This window comes from Peromyscus eremicus, chromosome X (assembly GCF_949786415.1).
Source record: "Peromyscus eremicus chromosome X, PerEre_H2_v1, whole genome shotgun sequence".
Taxonomy (NCBI): Eukaryota; Metazoa; Chordata; class Mammalia; order Rodentia; family Cricetidae; genus Peromyscus; species Peromyscus eremicus.
In genome coordinates this window covers 3,644,046-3,659,248 of record NC_081439.1, presented here as the reverse complement: position 1 = coordinate 3,659,248, position 15,203 = coordinate 3,644,046, and the positions used below count along the sequence as shown (strand labels likewise).

Below are 15,203 nucleotides of genomic sequence, written 5' to 3'. Positions count from 1 at the left end.
CTAGGCTTTGCATCCTTCTATAGATGCTAAACCATCTCTAAATCATTTCTAATACTATTATTGGTTTGAGTTGAAAATGTTCCCCACAGGCTCATGTTTTGAACATTTGTTCCCCAGGTGGGGGACTGTGAAACTTTTAAGAGGTGAGACCTAGCTGGTAGGTCACTGTGGGTAGGTCATTGAAGGTTTAATGTGTTTCCTGGTTCCAGTCTCAGATTGTGAGACCTGGCCTGGCTTTCTGCCTCCCAATGAACAGAGACTGAGGGTGCTGTGTAGAAGGATTGCTTGGTTGGAAGAATCTTCTTCATACTGGCAGGTCTATGCAGAAATAAAGAGATCTATAAGAAGCTACTTATAATACACATATCTGATAAAAGAATTGTATTCAAAACATAAATATAATTTGTGTAACTTGTGAAAATCAATAATAAACACAGAAAACCTTACAAAACGGATAAGTTTAAGTACCTTATCAAAGATCAAAGAAGCCAATAAATACATGAAAACAGGCCCTACATCATAAGTTATCAGAAAATGCAAGTGAGACCATGTGAGATACTGCTAGACACCCACTAAAATACTTGAAAAATTCACAATTCAAAATTAACAATAGTGAGCTGATGAACACAGAAAAGAGAAGTCAGTACCCTCTCTTCCATTACATATAGGCAGAAGCATATATTGCATACGGCATATAGGAAAACTGTTTGGCAGTCCCTTCAGACTGTCCATATGCTATGTTATGACCCAGGAAATTCACTTTGACATGCTTAAGTTCAACTGTAGGCACATACAAGAATGTTGATATCAATCATCCAGAGTGAGATAACCCAGACTGAGAAAGACAAACATGGTATGTACTTACTCCTAAACAGATATTAGCTGTAAAATAAAGGATATCCACAGCACAAGAGAGGCTAGGTAACAAGGAGAGTTCATGGGGTGGGGGACACCCAGATCTCCCTGGAAAGGAGAAGAGATTTCATGAGTGGACTGAGGGCTGGTTGGGATGGGAACATGAGCAATCAGGTTGGGGGGATGGGACAGAGGGGGAGAGTACTGAAAGAGAATACTGGAAAGGGGGGCATTTCAGGGTCAGATAAAAATCTGGTGCAAGGGAATCTCCCAGGAATCTACAAGGAAGACCCCAGCTTAGACTCCTAGCAATAGCAGATTTGTAGTCTGAACTGGCCATCTCCTGTGACCAGATTTGTGCATAGCCCAATTGTCATCAGAGAGGCGTCAAGTAACTGATGGAAACAGATGCGGACCCACAGCCAAACATTAGGCAGAGTTCTGGGAATCCTGCAGAAGATGGGGAAAAGGATTGTAGGAGCCAGAGGGGTCAAGGACACCAAAGAAAACTCACAGAATCAACTAGCCTGGACTCATTGGGACTCACCAACAACCAGGGAGCCTGCATGGGACTGACCTAGGCACTCTGCATATATTTTAAAGTTTTGTAGCTTGGTCCTCGTGGGATTCCTAACAGCAGAAACAGGGACTGTCTCCGACTCTTTTACAGTCTTTTGAAACCCTACTCCTCATACTGGGTCACCTTGCCCAGCCTTAATATATGGGGAGGTTCTTAGTCTTACTGCGACTTGATATGCCACGTTTTGTTGATATTCATGGGACAGAAACTGGAGGAGTGCATTGGAGGGTGGGAACAGAGTGGGGATTGGGAAGAAGGACTGGGAGGAGAAGAGGGAGGGGAAAATGCATCTAGGATGTAAAATAAACAAACAAATTTACTTTTACTGGGATGTAAAACAAACAGATAAACAAATAAGTAAATAAAATGTTGACATCAATTTCAATTGACAATAGCCCAAAGTAAATGCAACTCAAATGGTCATCAATGGCTGAATATGTAACTTGTATCATCAAAAGTAAACTATTATACTTCCAGAAAAAAGAAAACAAACTATTGATAGCATGGATGCATACCATGATTTGATAATATTCTAATACTGTATTATTCCATTTAAATGAAGTTCAAAAACAGGCAAAAATTATTTAAGGTGGTTCAGCCCAGAATAGTGACTACTTTCAGCATGAGCTACTGCTTCAGTTGAACTGGGATTGAGAGGTTGCCTGGGATATTGTACTTTCATTGCTAAAATCAAATAGTTCTGAGCAGGTTGGGATGGTTTGTCATTCTAGGAAGGGACCTTTTTGAGAAAAGAACATGAAAAAGCTTCTGAGGAGCCAGAAACATCCAGGACCTTATTGTGAGTGGTGTCTCTGAATGAACCCACACGTTAAATTTTACCCAATATACTTAAAATTTATGTATTTATGTACATAAATATATTTAAAAAAAGAATGTTGACATCAATTTCAATTGACAATAGCCCAAAGTAAATGCAACTCCAATGTTCATCAATGGCAGAATATGTAACTTGTATCATCAAAAGTAAATTATTATACTTCTAGAAAAAAGAAAATAAACTATTGATAGCATGGATACATACCATGACTTGATGACATTCTAATATCCTTCATACTTTAATTATAAGTCTTTAAAAATAGCTATTTGAGCTGAGTATGGTGACACATGCCTGAAATTCCAGCACTCAGGAGGCTGAAGTAGGAAGATCATGAGTTTAAGGCTAGTCTGAGATAAATAGCAAGACCTTGTCCCAACAACACCAAACCAAACCAACCAACCAACCAAACAAACAAACAAACAAACAAAGCAAATCCAAAACCAAACAATCTCAATACTTGGCATTGTACAGAGGTTACAAAAAAAAAAAAAAAAAAAAAAAAAAAAAAAAAAAAACAGCAAAGGCTTGTTGAATAGGGTCATGGGAAGAATTTTGGTGGCCAACAAACTGAAGGCTCTGCTTTTGTTTAATGTTTGACTGTCTTTTTTTGCCAGATGATAAGACTTATCTGAAAAGGGTGGAACAAAGTATGGTGAGCAGGAATGGAAAGGCAGCTGCACCAAACAAGCTTGCATTATTCTGCACAAGTTCCCTGGCACAAAGACCCACAGAGACTTTGCAAACATATTTCTGAACCATGGGCAGTGGATGCAAATATCAGAAAAGACTCAAAAACTCATTTTTTGATATTACAAAGGAGCAAGGGGTGGATTAGAGAAATCAGTGACTAATGTGCTCATTATGGATCATGGTGAATATCTCTAAAGTAAGATTTTAGTGGGATGATTTAGAAACTTCTGAGAGGAGACTTGATATTATGGAGCCACTGAGAATTCTGTTAGTAAAATATTTCCTGACTGTCTTCCTTTTTTAACCTGGTGATTTGATTTTTTTAAATCTCAGAAACGAAATGAACTTAGAATATATGTACTTAGTGAGACACTAAACAGTGATTCTTAGTATAACACTAAATATTTTGGCTACAACAAAATAAAGTTAATTGCCTGGCTGGGTTTGCCTAAAAACTGATAGATGAATTTCCATGGAAGAATAAGGCTTTCCCTGGCTCTGTCCTGTGTAAAAATTTTAACAACTAAAACTAAAGTTTTGTTAATTAAAACTGAAGATGTGTACTTGGGATGATAGTAGTATGAGAGAGAATCAGAATCAGGATGCTGGAGAGATGGTTCAGCAATTAAGAGCACTGGCTGATCTTCCAGAGAACCCAGGTTTGGTTTCACAAGCATATGGATTTCAGGGATACAAAAACTTGCTTCTGGTTTCTGCAGGCACCAGCACACATGTAGTGCACACATACACATATAGGCAAAATACACGCACACATAAAATAAAAATAAATAAATATTCTTTTTTTTGAATCAAGATTAAGCTGATAGACTAGAATAATGGACTTAATCTAGGATAATATTTAGTGGAATAAATGAAATGTTCTGTTTTAATAAACTAAAATCTAGCCACAGAGTTTTTATTTGATATAAAGATTAATACACTTCAATATGAGGGCAATGGGCAGATGGGAAATAGAACTGGGGATGTTTAGACTAGAGATGCAACAATTTAGGAGGAAGACTTTAGGGGAATTGAGTAGAAATAATTTATATTCATGAAAGTTACAAGAAGATAAGTTGACAGTGAATTTTTAGGGGACTTCTTCTGTCCCAAGAAAACAGTTTTTTGTTTTTGTTTTTTTTCTGAAGGAAGGCATTTTCTGTCATTGTGTGGTAAGGTAGACAATCCTGTTTTTGTTGTTGTTTTTACCTTATTTTCTTTAATTGGTGATGTTTCAAGTTTATTTTAAGAACCTATGACATGGATGACAGATATCTAGCTGCTTCCTACTCCTGTAGTTATGCTGTACCCAGTGTGATCGACTGTATCCCCTAAAACTGTGCCCCCTAAGAAACCCTCCCTTCCTCTCTCAAAAATTTTAATTATTTAATTAGTGTGTGTATAATATGAGCACATGACATGGCACTTATGTAGAGGTTAGAGGACACCTTGTGGGAGTCAATTCTCTCCCAGTATATGGATTCCTGTGATTGAGTTCAGGTTATTAGGCTTGGTGGCAAGTGCTTTTATCCACTGATCCATCTTACTGGCCTCAGAAATCTATTTGATCTTGCTCTGTGGCCTGTTGTCATATATAAACTGAGAGTAAATTTGCCCCTTAAGAGACAGGAAAGGTTTAGGACTCATGCCTTCCACAGAAGTCTAGATAATATTTGGAGAGGAGAATTAACCCAGTTGGAAAAATTCTGTCTACTGTAAGTGGCCCTGATTCAGGACTGAGCTAATATGCACTTTGTATCGTTTTGAATTACTCTTCCACATGAGTGAGCAAAGTCTTTTGACAGCTGTGCAACACAACACTGCACTGTTTTCTGATTTTCCTCTCAACAGTGAGTTTGTAAAGACTAATAAATCATATACATAGTGCCAATGTGGAATTTTCCTCATTGTTATATTCTCCATATTTCAATTTCAGTACTTTGCTCTGTGATCTAAAGATAATGCTGTTAAATCCTTGTTTTTCTTATCTTTTCATTTTTTTGTCTGATGTTACTGCATTTTGATGAGAGAAAATGGTCTTTAATATTTCTAGTTCCAAAAAAATTTTTTTTTTTGTTTTTGTTTTTGTTTTTCGAGACAGGGTTTCTCTGTGTAGCTTTGCGCCTTTCCTGGAACTCACTTGGTAGTCCAGGCTGGCCTCGAACTCACAGAGATCCGCCTGGCTCTGCCTCCCGAGTGCTGGGATTAAAGGCGTGCGCCACCACCGCCCGGCTAGTTCCAAAAAATTTATTGAGAGGTTTTATGGTCTAATAAATACTTTTAAAACATAATACATAAGCTGGTTCTACAATTTTTCTCCCATGTAACTTTCTTTATATATAGAAAGTATTCTGTAATTACAATGTTTAGCCTCTGCTTCCTTTGTGTTATGTGAACATACATACAGACACAGCCAGTCCAGAGGCCTCTGAGCCAAGCCACATTTACAGGAAAAGTATCTGTTTCTTACCTGCAGGTAGGTTCACCTAAGCTATTCTGTGCAAAAGAAAAACCATATATAGCACCAGTTCTAGATAAAGGAATTCTAAATGAACTATGCTTCTCCCAATATCCAAAGAACTCTGAAAAAGTTTAGTTTATAAATTAGTCACAGTAAAAGGTTAATGATAACTAATACTAAAATACAATATTTGTGGGGCTATGGAGTTGGCTCCATGCATAAAGCAGTTTCTGTGGAAGCATGAGGGCCTGAGTTTGGATTACCAATGCCCATATAAAATCTGGGGATGGTGACATACATCTGTAACCTGAAAGTTGGGCCATGGAGACAGGTAGATCCTGGGGGTTGCCTGGTCAATCAGTCTAGCCAAAGTGGTAAGCTCTAGGTTAAATAAGAAACTCTGTCTCACAAAAAATAAAACATAGAAACTTGCTTTAGGGACATCCTGATGCTGATTAAATAAAAATATAACAATTATAACAACATACTGTAATAAGACTTACTTTGAAACTATGAATTGTTTGTTTCTAGAATTTCCTATTTAATATTTTAAAAAATGATTGACTGTGGGTAATGGGAACTATAAAATTGGACTGCAAATAAAGGGAAGGGCTACTGCATATCAAAAGAAGGGTAGTGAGATCTCAAAGGAAGGATTTCATAGCAAAAATGGGGGATGGCTTGATGTCTTTTGAGGGGGCTTGGTTCACTAATGTGTAAATGATAGGAAAATTCAAAGCCCTGTGAAGACAGGCCCTCTTGCATGATCTGTCTTGACTGTCCAGACTCCAGTTCTGCCTCAACTGGGGCCTCCTCTTTTCTACATTTGAGTACCATGTGGGCAGGCCCATGGCCTGTCTTATGCTTCCTCTTAACCTAGTCTTCTCTTGCCTTCTTTTTCTTCTTAAACTTGACCATGTTAAGCCTGGGAAAGCCTTTCAGCATGTTTTTGCTTTGTTTTCATTCATGAGGTTCATGAAGAATGATTTGGGAGTCATTTTATCAGACTGAGTGGGTGACTCACTTGTCCTTTTTTTGAGAATCCATAATGCCAAGAGGGCCTGAAAATGAGTATGTCAAGTGTCTTAATTTTGTTTCTGTTTTGTTGTTGTTGTTTTGTTTTTGGAGACAGGGTTTCTTTGTGTAACAGCCCTGACTGTCTTGGAACTCAGAGATCCACCTGCCTCTGCCTCTCAAGTGATAGGACTGAAGGCATGCACCACCACCTCCCAGATAAATTATTTTTCTATTGCTGTGATAAGACACTATGACCAAGGCAACTTACAAAAGAAAATGTTTGATTTGGGTTTATGATTTCAGAGAGAGTCCTTGATGGTAGACCAAAGGCATAGAGGCAGGAACAGCTGAGAGCTTACATCTAGATCTGCAAGAAGGAAGCAGAGAGAGGGAGTGTGAGAGAGTGAGGGAGAGAGAGAGAGAGAGAGAGAGAGAGAGAGAGAGAGAGAGAGAGAGAGAGAGAGAGAGAGAGGAGATTGAGAATAGCAGGAGTCTTGAAACCTCAAATCTCCTCATTTCAGCCCCAGTGAAACATCTCCTCCAACAAGCCTCCCAATCTTTCTCAAACAGTTCTACCAGCAAAATATGAGCCTACAGGGTCATCTTCATTCAAACCACCACACAGAGTCTCAGTTCTATTCCAAACAACTTCTTTGTCACAAATGTGAGTGGCTAAGCTTCAGTGATTCTAATACCAAACAGATCCCATTATTTAAAATCTTAGTTGTTTCAACTCTCAGCAGTTCCATGGTTGGCAGGAGAAATCACGCTGTGGAGACACATCCATCTCATAGCACCTATCCAGTGTACCTTCAAAACTTCTATGGGCAACAAACAATACAGTGATTACTTCTCAATGGGCCACAGAAGCAAGATCTCATGATGCCTCTGATGTGCCTCTGATCTGAAAGACTTCAGCAAAGGGCATGCACGAAACAAAACTGTCCCATTTGGTACTACTGGCAAGACACTTTTGGTTGCTTGACTGTTCTTGTCCACTAACGGTCATTCTCCTTGTTTGTTTTAGACATAGTGTCTCACTACATAGCCCAGGCTGGCTCTCCACTTGCCCTCAGCCTTCCAAATGCTGGGATGACAGATGCGCCCCATTGTGCTAGGCTAGTCATTTCAGTTTTGACTCCAGCATTAGACAAGTGTGAAAATGATACAGCCAGCAGCAAGCTACTTTTATTTTGCAGCATCAGTATAGTCATGCTAATATTTAAACAAAGAAACAAACAAACAAAAAAACCTGTTGAAATGTCTGGAAGGGTCCTTGACCTGGTAGCTTGTGAGGAATTAAAATTTTATATTTTGAAAAATAGCTGTGAATCTAATATAAAATTGCATCTCCACGAGAGCATTTTATCATTCCCTGACTGGTATCAGAATGCAGGTAGTGCAGTCTGTCACCATACTGAGGTGTCATCGGCTAGAGTTCAGGGACCTAGTTCCCTCCCAGTGTCCTTCCAGTTCCTGTAAACACCCCTTAGGTATTTTTGAGCTAAATTTAAGCAAAAATGAATTTACCTTGTTCATCAGTTACATATAAGCCTATATTTTGATTTAATGACTAAACTGCATTTTGGTGAGTTTGCTTATTTCCCCGATTTTGTCTAGTCAAAGAAATAATGGAAATAAAATTGCCAGCAGTCCTGGTTTAAACAAAGTGGTTGAAAGACTCTGTATTGCCATCTGGTGGTCAAAAAGCTCTTCTTCCATCTAGCCCCATTCTCCTTGAAGCCCCCGCCCCCCTCCCGGCCCCCATACCCCTGCATTTAGGACTATGTCCCAGGCAGATTAGATGGTTCTTGAAGGAAGGCAGACACGATGGAGGGTATGTGCTTTTCTTTCTCCAACCCCTGGCTGACTGGGGTGCTTGCTTCTTTGCACTTGGCATAACAACAGACAAAGCCTTCTTTGTAGTTTTACAAACAAGCGGATCGTGAAAAACAGTGTGGTGTTCTTGGCTACGTTGCTGTTCGGGGACTAGCAATTTAGGCTGTGGGATATTTCCATCAGAACAATGCAGAAAAGTCACGGTTTAATTACTGTAAGCGCTGGGCACACACAGCCACACATGCCCTTGATTTTCAACTTCCTCTTGATTCTTGGTCCTGCCACCATCTTTGGCAGCTTCTGCTGTAAATATTCTGTGGCTCCAGGAGGTGTCCTTAGGACAGAGCTGTACTTGGCCCTGCAGAAAGGGAGCCCCCCGACTCCAGACTCTGCCTGTGATCATGACCACTGCGCCTTTCACCCATGCCGACTTTATTAATAAACTAGACACAGTGTACAGATCTATGCCAGCTGGATCACTCCTTGGCTCAATTCACTTCCATTTCTGTAATTTTTCCTCCCCTCTTTCTTTTGCCTTGCCGGGTCTCTGAACAAAGCCTGTTAGTTTATTGTGGCCTTTTTCTACCTTCCCCAACATACCAATACACACAAATGTACATTCTCTCTTTCTCTGTGTCCCTGTCTTTCTTTCTCTTGCGCGCGCGCGCACACACACACACACACACACACACACACACACACACACACACACATATACATTTAAGGGATTTGGTCTAGGTCACTGTTAGAAAGTGGCTCTTGAGGAAATGGGGGTTGGTGTGGGCAGCTTAGCACTGACAGAATGCCAGGGTTAGTTTGTCAGGTAGGCTGAGCTGGCTCTGGGCTATTTGGTGTAAATTGAAAGATGAGGTATATCTCCTTCCAATCTATCCCATGTAGCTCCTCATTTGGTCCATAGACGTCCCACATTAGTATAGACAGGATTTCCCAACCAGAAGTGAGGACTTTACACCTGATGTATTGTCAGAAAGTCAGGGAAGAGATGTTCAGTCAAATCTTATTCTGGATGAGATTAGGGACAGAGGCTGCTTGATTGGAATGCTGGTGAGAAGGATTCTGGGGCTATATCTGGCCTATAGGATAAGAGTGGATGGGTATGTGGCTGGGTTTATGATCTTCCACAATACTTGATCATTTATAGAAAATGCTGGAGCATTTGTGTAGAGTCTAGGCTCATCTACTCCAATATTTTAATCATCTCTAGATGACTTACAATAAACTAAATCATATACAAATTGTTACAGTATATTGCTTAGGGAAAGACAAAAAGAAAAAAAAAGTATGCCTACTGTTAATACAGACACTTTCATTTTAGATTGTTTTTAGGTGGTTTCTCACTATGTTGCATAGACTGGTTTGAATTGTAGGGATTGTCTGCTTCAGCCTCCAAAGTAGCTAGGACTACAAATAAGTAACACAGATTATTTTGCATCTGTGATTGGTAGAATCCACAGAAATGGAGTACACTAATACAGAAGGTTGGCAATATTAGGAACATCTGAGACAGTTAACAAAACACTATTGTTATTGTTATGCCAGAGAATTACACTATTGACATTGTACTCAAATTGTTTCCTGGAATGCTAACAGTGGAATGCTTTTGCTATTATCATTTTGGCCTAGGAGGTTAGCTGTCCATCACATGGCTCTGAAAGAATGGAGTCACAAGATAGGCTAGTATTTTAATGACTCCTTCCTTTTTTTATTGGCATACATTCAGTGTACCCAGCACTGAGTTTAACAAGGACATATTCATACTTGGACACAATGTTCTTTGATCATGCTCGTTCCTGTCATACTTCCATTTATTACTGAGCTAAAGTTCACATAACATTAAAAAAAAGTTCACAGTCAGGTGTGGTGGAACACACCTTTAATCCCAGCACTTGGGAGGAAGAGGCAGGCAGATCTCTGTGAGTTCCAGGCCAGTCTGATCTACAAAGCGAGTTTCAGAACAGCTAAACCCAGTTTAATTTTTGCTATTCTTTTCTTTCTTTCTTTCTTTCTTTCTTTCTTTCTTTCTTTCTTTCTTTCTTTCTTTCTTTCTTTCTTTCCTTCCTTCTTCTCCATAGAATCCAAAGCCTCTGGCCTCCCTACACAATTAAAAAAATTAAAATTAAAATAATTAACTAACCTGGCATTAATAAAGACAAAAATGAATAAAAGCAAAGGGAATCTGGCCTGGGGATGAGATGAAGCTACAGATGTTGGTTTGGGAACCTGAGCTAGTCTAGGGTTCTGATCTCAGCAGTGTGTGTGTACACAGGGATTCATTACAGTATATAGAACAGAGAAAGTTCTGGTGGTGTTTGGACTTGGGGTAGTATGAGAAGAAGCCCAGATGCATGCTGATGGCAAAGTGAGTCTTTCTCTTCCTTCCTTCCTTTCTTTCTTTCTTTCTTTCTTTCTTTCTTTCTTTCTTTCTTTCTTTCTTTCTTTCTTTCTTTCTTCCTCAATACAGGGTTTCTCCGTATAGTTTTGGCTGTTCTGGAACTCACTCTGTAGACCAGGCTCGCCTGGAACACATACAGATCTGCCTGCCTCTGCCTCTCACATGAGTGCTGGGATTAAAGGCATGTGCCAATGCTGCCTGGCTCCTTTTCTTTTTAAATAAAATACAAAGTGAAATAAAAGGGACCTGAATGGCATGGAGCTTCCATTGCTGGACCCACAGGCACATGGGATTTGGATGCCACACATCACTACCACCCACCCCATGCCTGTAGTATCATACACCAATATACAGGTACCCAATCTCCCACTGAAATATGCATGCAGGAAAAAATTAAAAGACTCAGGCCTGGAGAGATGGAATTTCTGGAATTTCCAGAAATCACATGGTAGGATCTGGTGCCCTCTTCTGATGACAGGTTGTACATTCAGATAGAGTGCTCATATACATAAAATAAATAACATGAATGTTTTTATTATTGATTTTTATTATTTTTTGAGACAGGGTTTCTCTGTGTAGTTTGCACTGTCCTGGAGCTCACTCTGTAGACCTGGCTGGCCTGGAACACACTGAGATTCACCTGCCTCTGCATCCCAAATGCTCGGATTAAAGGTGTGCAACACCACCACCAGGCCATTAATCTTTTTTTTTTAAAGAATCAAACAAATCAGAAGGCAGTGACCTGTCATTTCCACTTAAAGATATGTTTTCTCATCCAGTTCTAAGGGAGTTCAGTGAGCATGAAAGACAGAGACAGGACCCTGAGGGCAGGCACATCCGATGAACAGAGAATCACATTTAACCACAGTTTGCAGGAGCTTTTTATTAGCCCGATGTTACACAGAGAAATCCTCTCTTGAAAAACCACACACAGAGAAAAAAATTCATATAACATGAAGTTCAACACTTTAACTATTGATTCTTTTGATAAAAGGTCTCACTATGTAGGGCGGAATGGTTTCAAACTTGCCAGCCTCCTGCCTCACCTTCCCAAATGCTGGGACTACAGGCATGTACCACAGTGCCTGGCCACTTTAGTCATTTTAAACTATACAATTTGGTGGGTTTTAAGTACATTCACAAAGCTATGAAAACATCATCAATACCTTGTTCTAGAATCTGTTCATCCCCAAAGGAACTCTATCCCAACAATACTCACTCTGAATTCTCTCCTATTCTTAGATCTTATCAACCACTAATTTTTTTTGTCTCTTTTCATTTGCCTGCTGAGCCCATTTCCTATAAATAGGATCATATTTGCCCTCTGGTGTCTGGCCTATTTTATGGAGCATGTTTTCAAGGTTTATCTGTATGGTGGTGTGAATCAGTACTTTTTCCCTTGTTAAGGCTGACTGATAAGTAGTTCATGGTTTGGATACAACATATTTTACTTAGCCATCCATCAGTTGATGAACATTTGGGCTGTTCCCACCATTTGGCTATGATAAGTAGCATTGTTATGAATATTTACTATGATACTGTTTTAAAGTCTGGTTTTCAATTCTCCTGGGTTAGGCTAGGTGACGGTTTTTTCCCTCCAGTGTTAGCAGAGAAGGACCTATTTGAAACTAAGTTTTGCTAAAGCAAAGAACAGGCCTGTGGGTGATAGTCAGATGAGTCCTGGGAGTAGAAAAGAGTAGCGAGAAATCCAAGGGCAGATGGCTTGTAGACTCCAAGGGCAAAGAATCTCTGGGAAAAAGTATGGCAAGGAGGGAAGAAGATGCTGCCAGAAAAGAGTAGTGAGGACTTTGATCTTCGTGAATAGAAAAACAATGGGGTATGCCCTGAATTTATAGTAGTTGTTGATGTTTTTTCTATTTTATAATAGGGAAGGAGAAAGTCTGGTGGGGATGAAAAGATGGGTTAGGGGAGGGCTGAGGAAAAGTGATTATGGTTATGGTTTGGGCTGTCTTATTGAGTGTTGGTAAGACATAAGAAGAGAAACTTGTAAGCTACATGTCAAATATAAAATGAAAAAAAAACAGATGGAGAAGAATTTTTCATAATAAATAAAAGGAAGGAGCTCACTTCTTACCAAAATGCCACATGTATTTCTATAGTGATGGGCTTTTTCTAAAACATCTCCTATCTCTAAACATATTAGGATGAAGCAATCAGGCAGAACAAGGAGCATGTACTGCCATTTTAGAAACTAGAAAATCCAAGCCCAGATCAACACTTGGTGACAGTAGATGTCAGGTCTGTCTGTGAAGAGCCACAAAAGTTGAAGAATGTCAGAGCCTGGAGGGATTTTGTGCTTATCCAGAAGCCCTCCTTCTACCCCATTTTTCAGCAGGAATGTCAAAGTGGAGTGCTTCAAGTCTAAGACTTAAATTCAAGGCCACTGGTCAGTGAACAAAAGACTCAAATCAGTAGTCTGTCCCTTGTCCCCATAGAAAATGTCATCACAACATGAAAGAGTTGGTAGTTTGTGGCCTTATCTGTCTCCACTACTGAGCCAAACACTCCTAGGAGAGGAAGTTCTTTGTGATTCATCTCCAAATCTGCAGCTGCAGCACAGTTGTTGAAACTTGTTGACTATATGAATGAGAACCAGAAGCACACAATTCTTCCTGGGACCATGTTTCTTCTCATTCTACCAGGGCTTTTAGTGGCAGATCTGAGATTCAAGCACAGTTTTCGTGTCCCATGGGTCTCTGGCCTATACCTTGGTGTCCACATACGTCAACACTACAGTCTTGTTTTTATGGAAGTGTCTAGAACACAAGGGGAAAAGAGTTTACCTTAGTCTAGAGCAGTGGTTCTCAACACGTGGGTTGTGACCCCATTGAGGTCATATATCAGACATTTACATTACAATTCATAACAGTAGCAAAATTACAGTTATGAAGTAGCAATGAAATACTTTTATGGTTGGGGGTCACCCCAACATGAAGAACTGTATTAAAGAGTCACAGCATTAGAGAGGTCGAGAACCACATTGATCTAGAGTCCAAGGCCCATCTAGCCACATTATAATGACTTTTTTGGGAGGTATGGAGGTTCTTGTGCTCACAAACAAGCACTAGAGGAACCAGGAATGTTAAACACACAGGGTTGTCTCTTCAAATCAAGAGATACATAACCTGTTTTCCACCCAGAAGGCTGGGAGCAGACATGATTAATAGTGTGGTGACTTTTCCACTATGTGGCCAAGACATGAGCTTGTCAATATATAAGACATATCTTTCTGGAAGATGTCATGTACTTTACAAAGAGTATCTATCAATGTAGCCATATCTTAAGCTTTCTTGTGCACATGGGATTGAGTGTTGAACCGAACTACTTTCTTGCTTACCTGGGATCAGATTTGTTACCCCGCTGGCTATGGTGATAGTAGAGATATCTACAGACTTTGGAATGTAGCTTGTACACTACGAACTTCCTTCTTTTACTATATTTCCCAGTTTCCAGATGGAAATAGTCTCGCCTCAAGGGACTGTGTACCTTAGTAGGAACTTGTTAACAGGAAGGTAGGGGAGAAGTACAACCTTGGAAAGTTCAGCTTTATCCAGTGTCAGATGGTGGCTTTAACACTAACACTGTACTCTTCCTGACACCTGATTTCAAAACAGTTTCCACATGTACTAGTCAGGGTTTCTAAAAGAGTAGAGCAGAGTCAATGGTGTGTGTGTGTGTGTGTGTGTGTGTGTGTGTGTGTGTGTGTGTGTGTGTATGTGTGTGTGTGACAGGCTCACTATGTTGCTTAGACTGGCCTCCAACTTGTGGCATGCTCCTCCTTCCTTTTCCTCTTGAGTACTGACTGGGATTACTGGCATGTGCCACCACACCTGGCCTTTATATGGGAGCTTATATAGACAGAGGTTCACAGCACCTGGGGGTTGGGAAGGTATCCAGGGGGAAAGATGCAGGTTATTTTAACCCTGTCAGGGGAGTGCACTGGTAAGGGTCATCCTTCAGCTCAAAGGTGACAGCTAGGGACTATTTATCAAATAATCACTGAGGATCACATAAGGGAGTGGTGGGTGACAATAGGACGGAGCTTTACAAGCAAATCTTCATGTTCCTCTCTTGTCACAAGCCACTCTGTTTTATGATTGTTTTGTCACATTTTAGATAGACCACAACTTTTTCTTAGACCAGTGGTTCTCAACCTTCCTAATGCTGCAACCCTGTAATGTTCCTCATGTTGTGGTGACCCCCAACCATAAGATTATTTTGTTGCTACTTCATAACTGTAATTTTGCTACTGTTAAGAATCATAATATAAATATCTGGGTTTTCTGATTGCCTTAGGTGACTCCTACAAAAAGGTCATTCAACCCCCAAAGGGGTCATGACCTACAGATTGAGAACTACTGTGTTGGACTGAGCTCCGAGGTATGAGTGGATCTCTCCTGCCACCTCTCATCTACCCAAGGCCCACACTCACCTGCACCAGGTCAGGTGTGAGTCGTTTGGCCTGCAGCCACTTCTGGAACCTTCCTGT

General features: G+C 40.1%; 1 protein-coding gene across 1 annotated transcript in view; it reads right to left on the bottom strand.

Moving 5' to 3' along the window:
* The window catches only part of Dipk2b (divergent protein kinase domain 2B), a 34,203-nt gene that overhangs the window by 17,623 nt on the left and 1,377 nt on the right, over positions 1–15,203 (bottom strand). Inside the window, exon 2 of the mRNA XM_059251144.1 lies at positions 15,147–15,199. Within this exon, the coding sequence (XP_059107127.1) occupies positions 15,147–15,199 (53 nt within the window). The remainder of the gene's footprint in view (positions 1–15,146; positions 15,200–15,203) is intronic.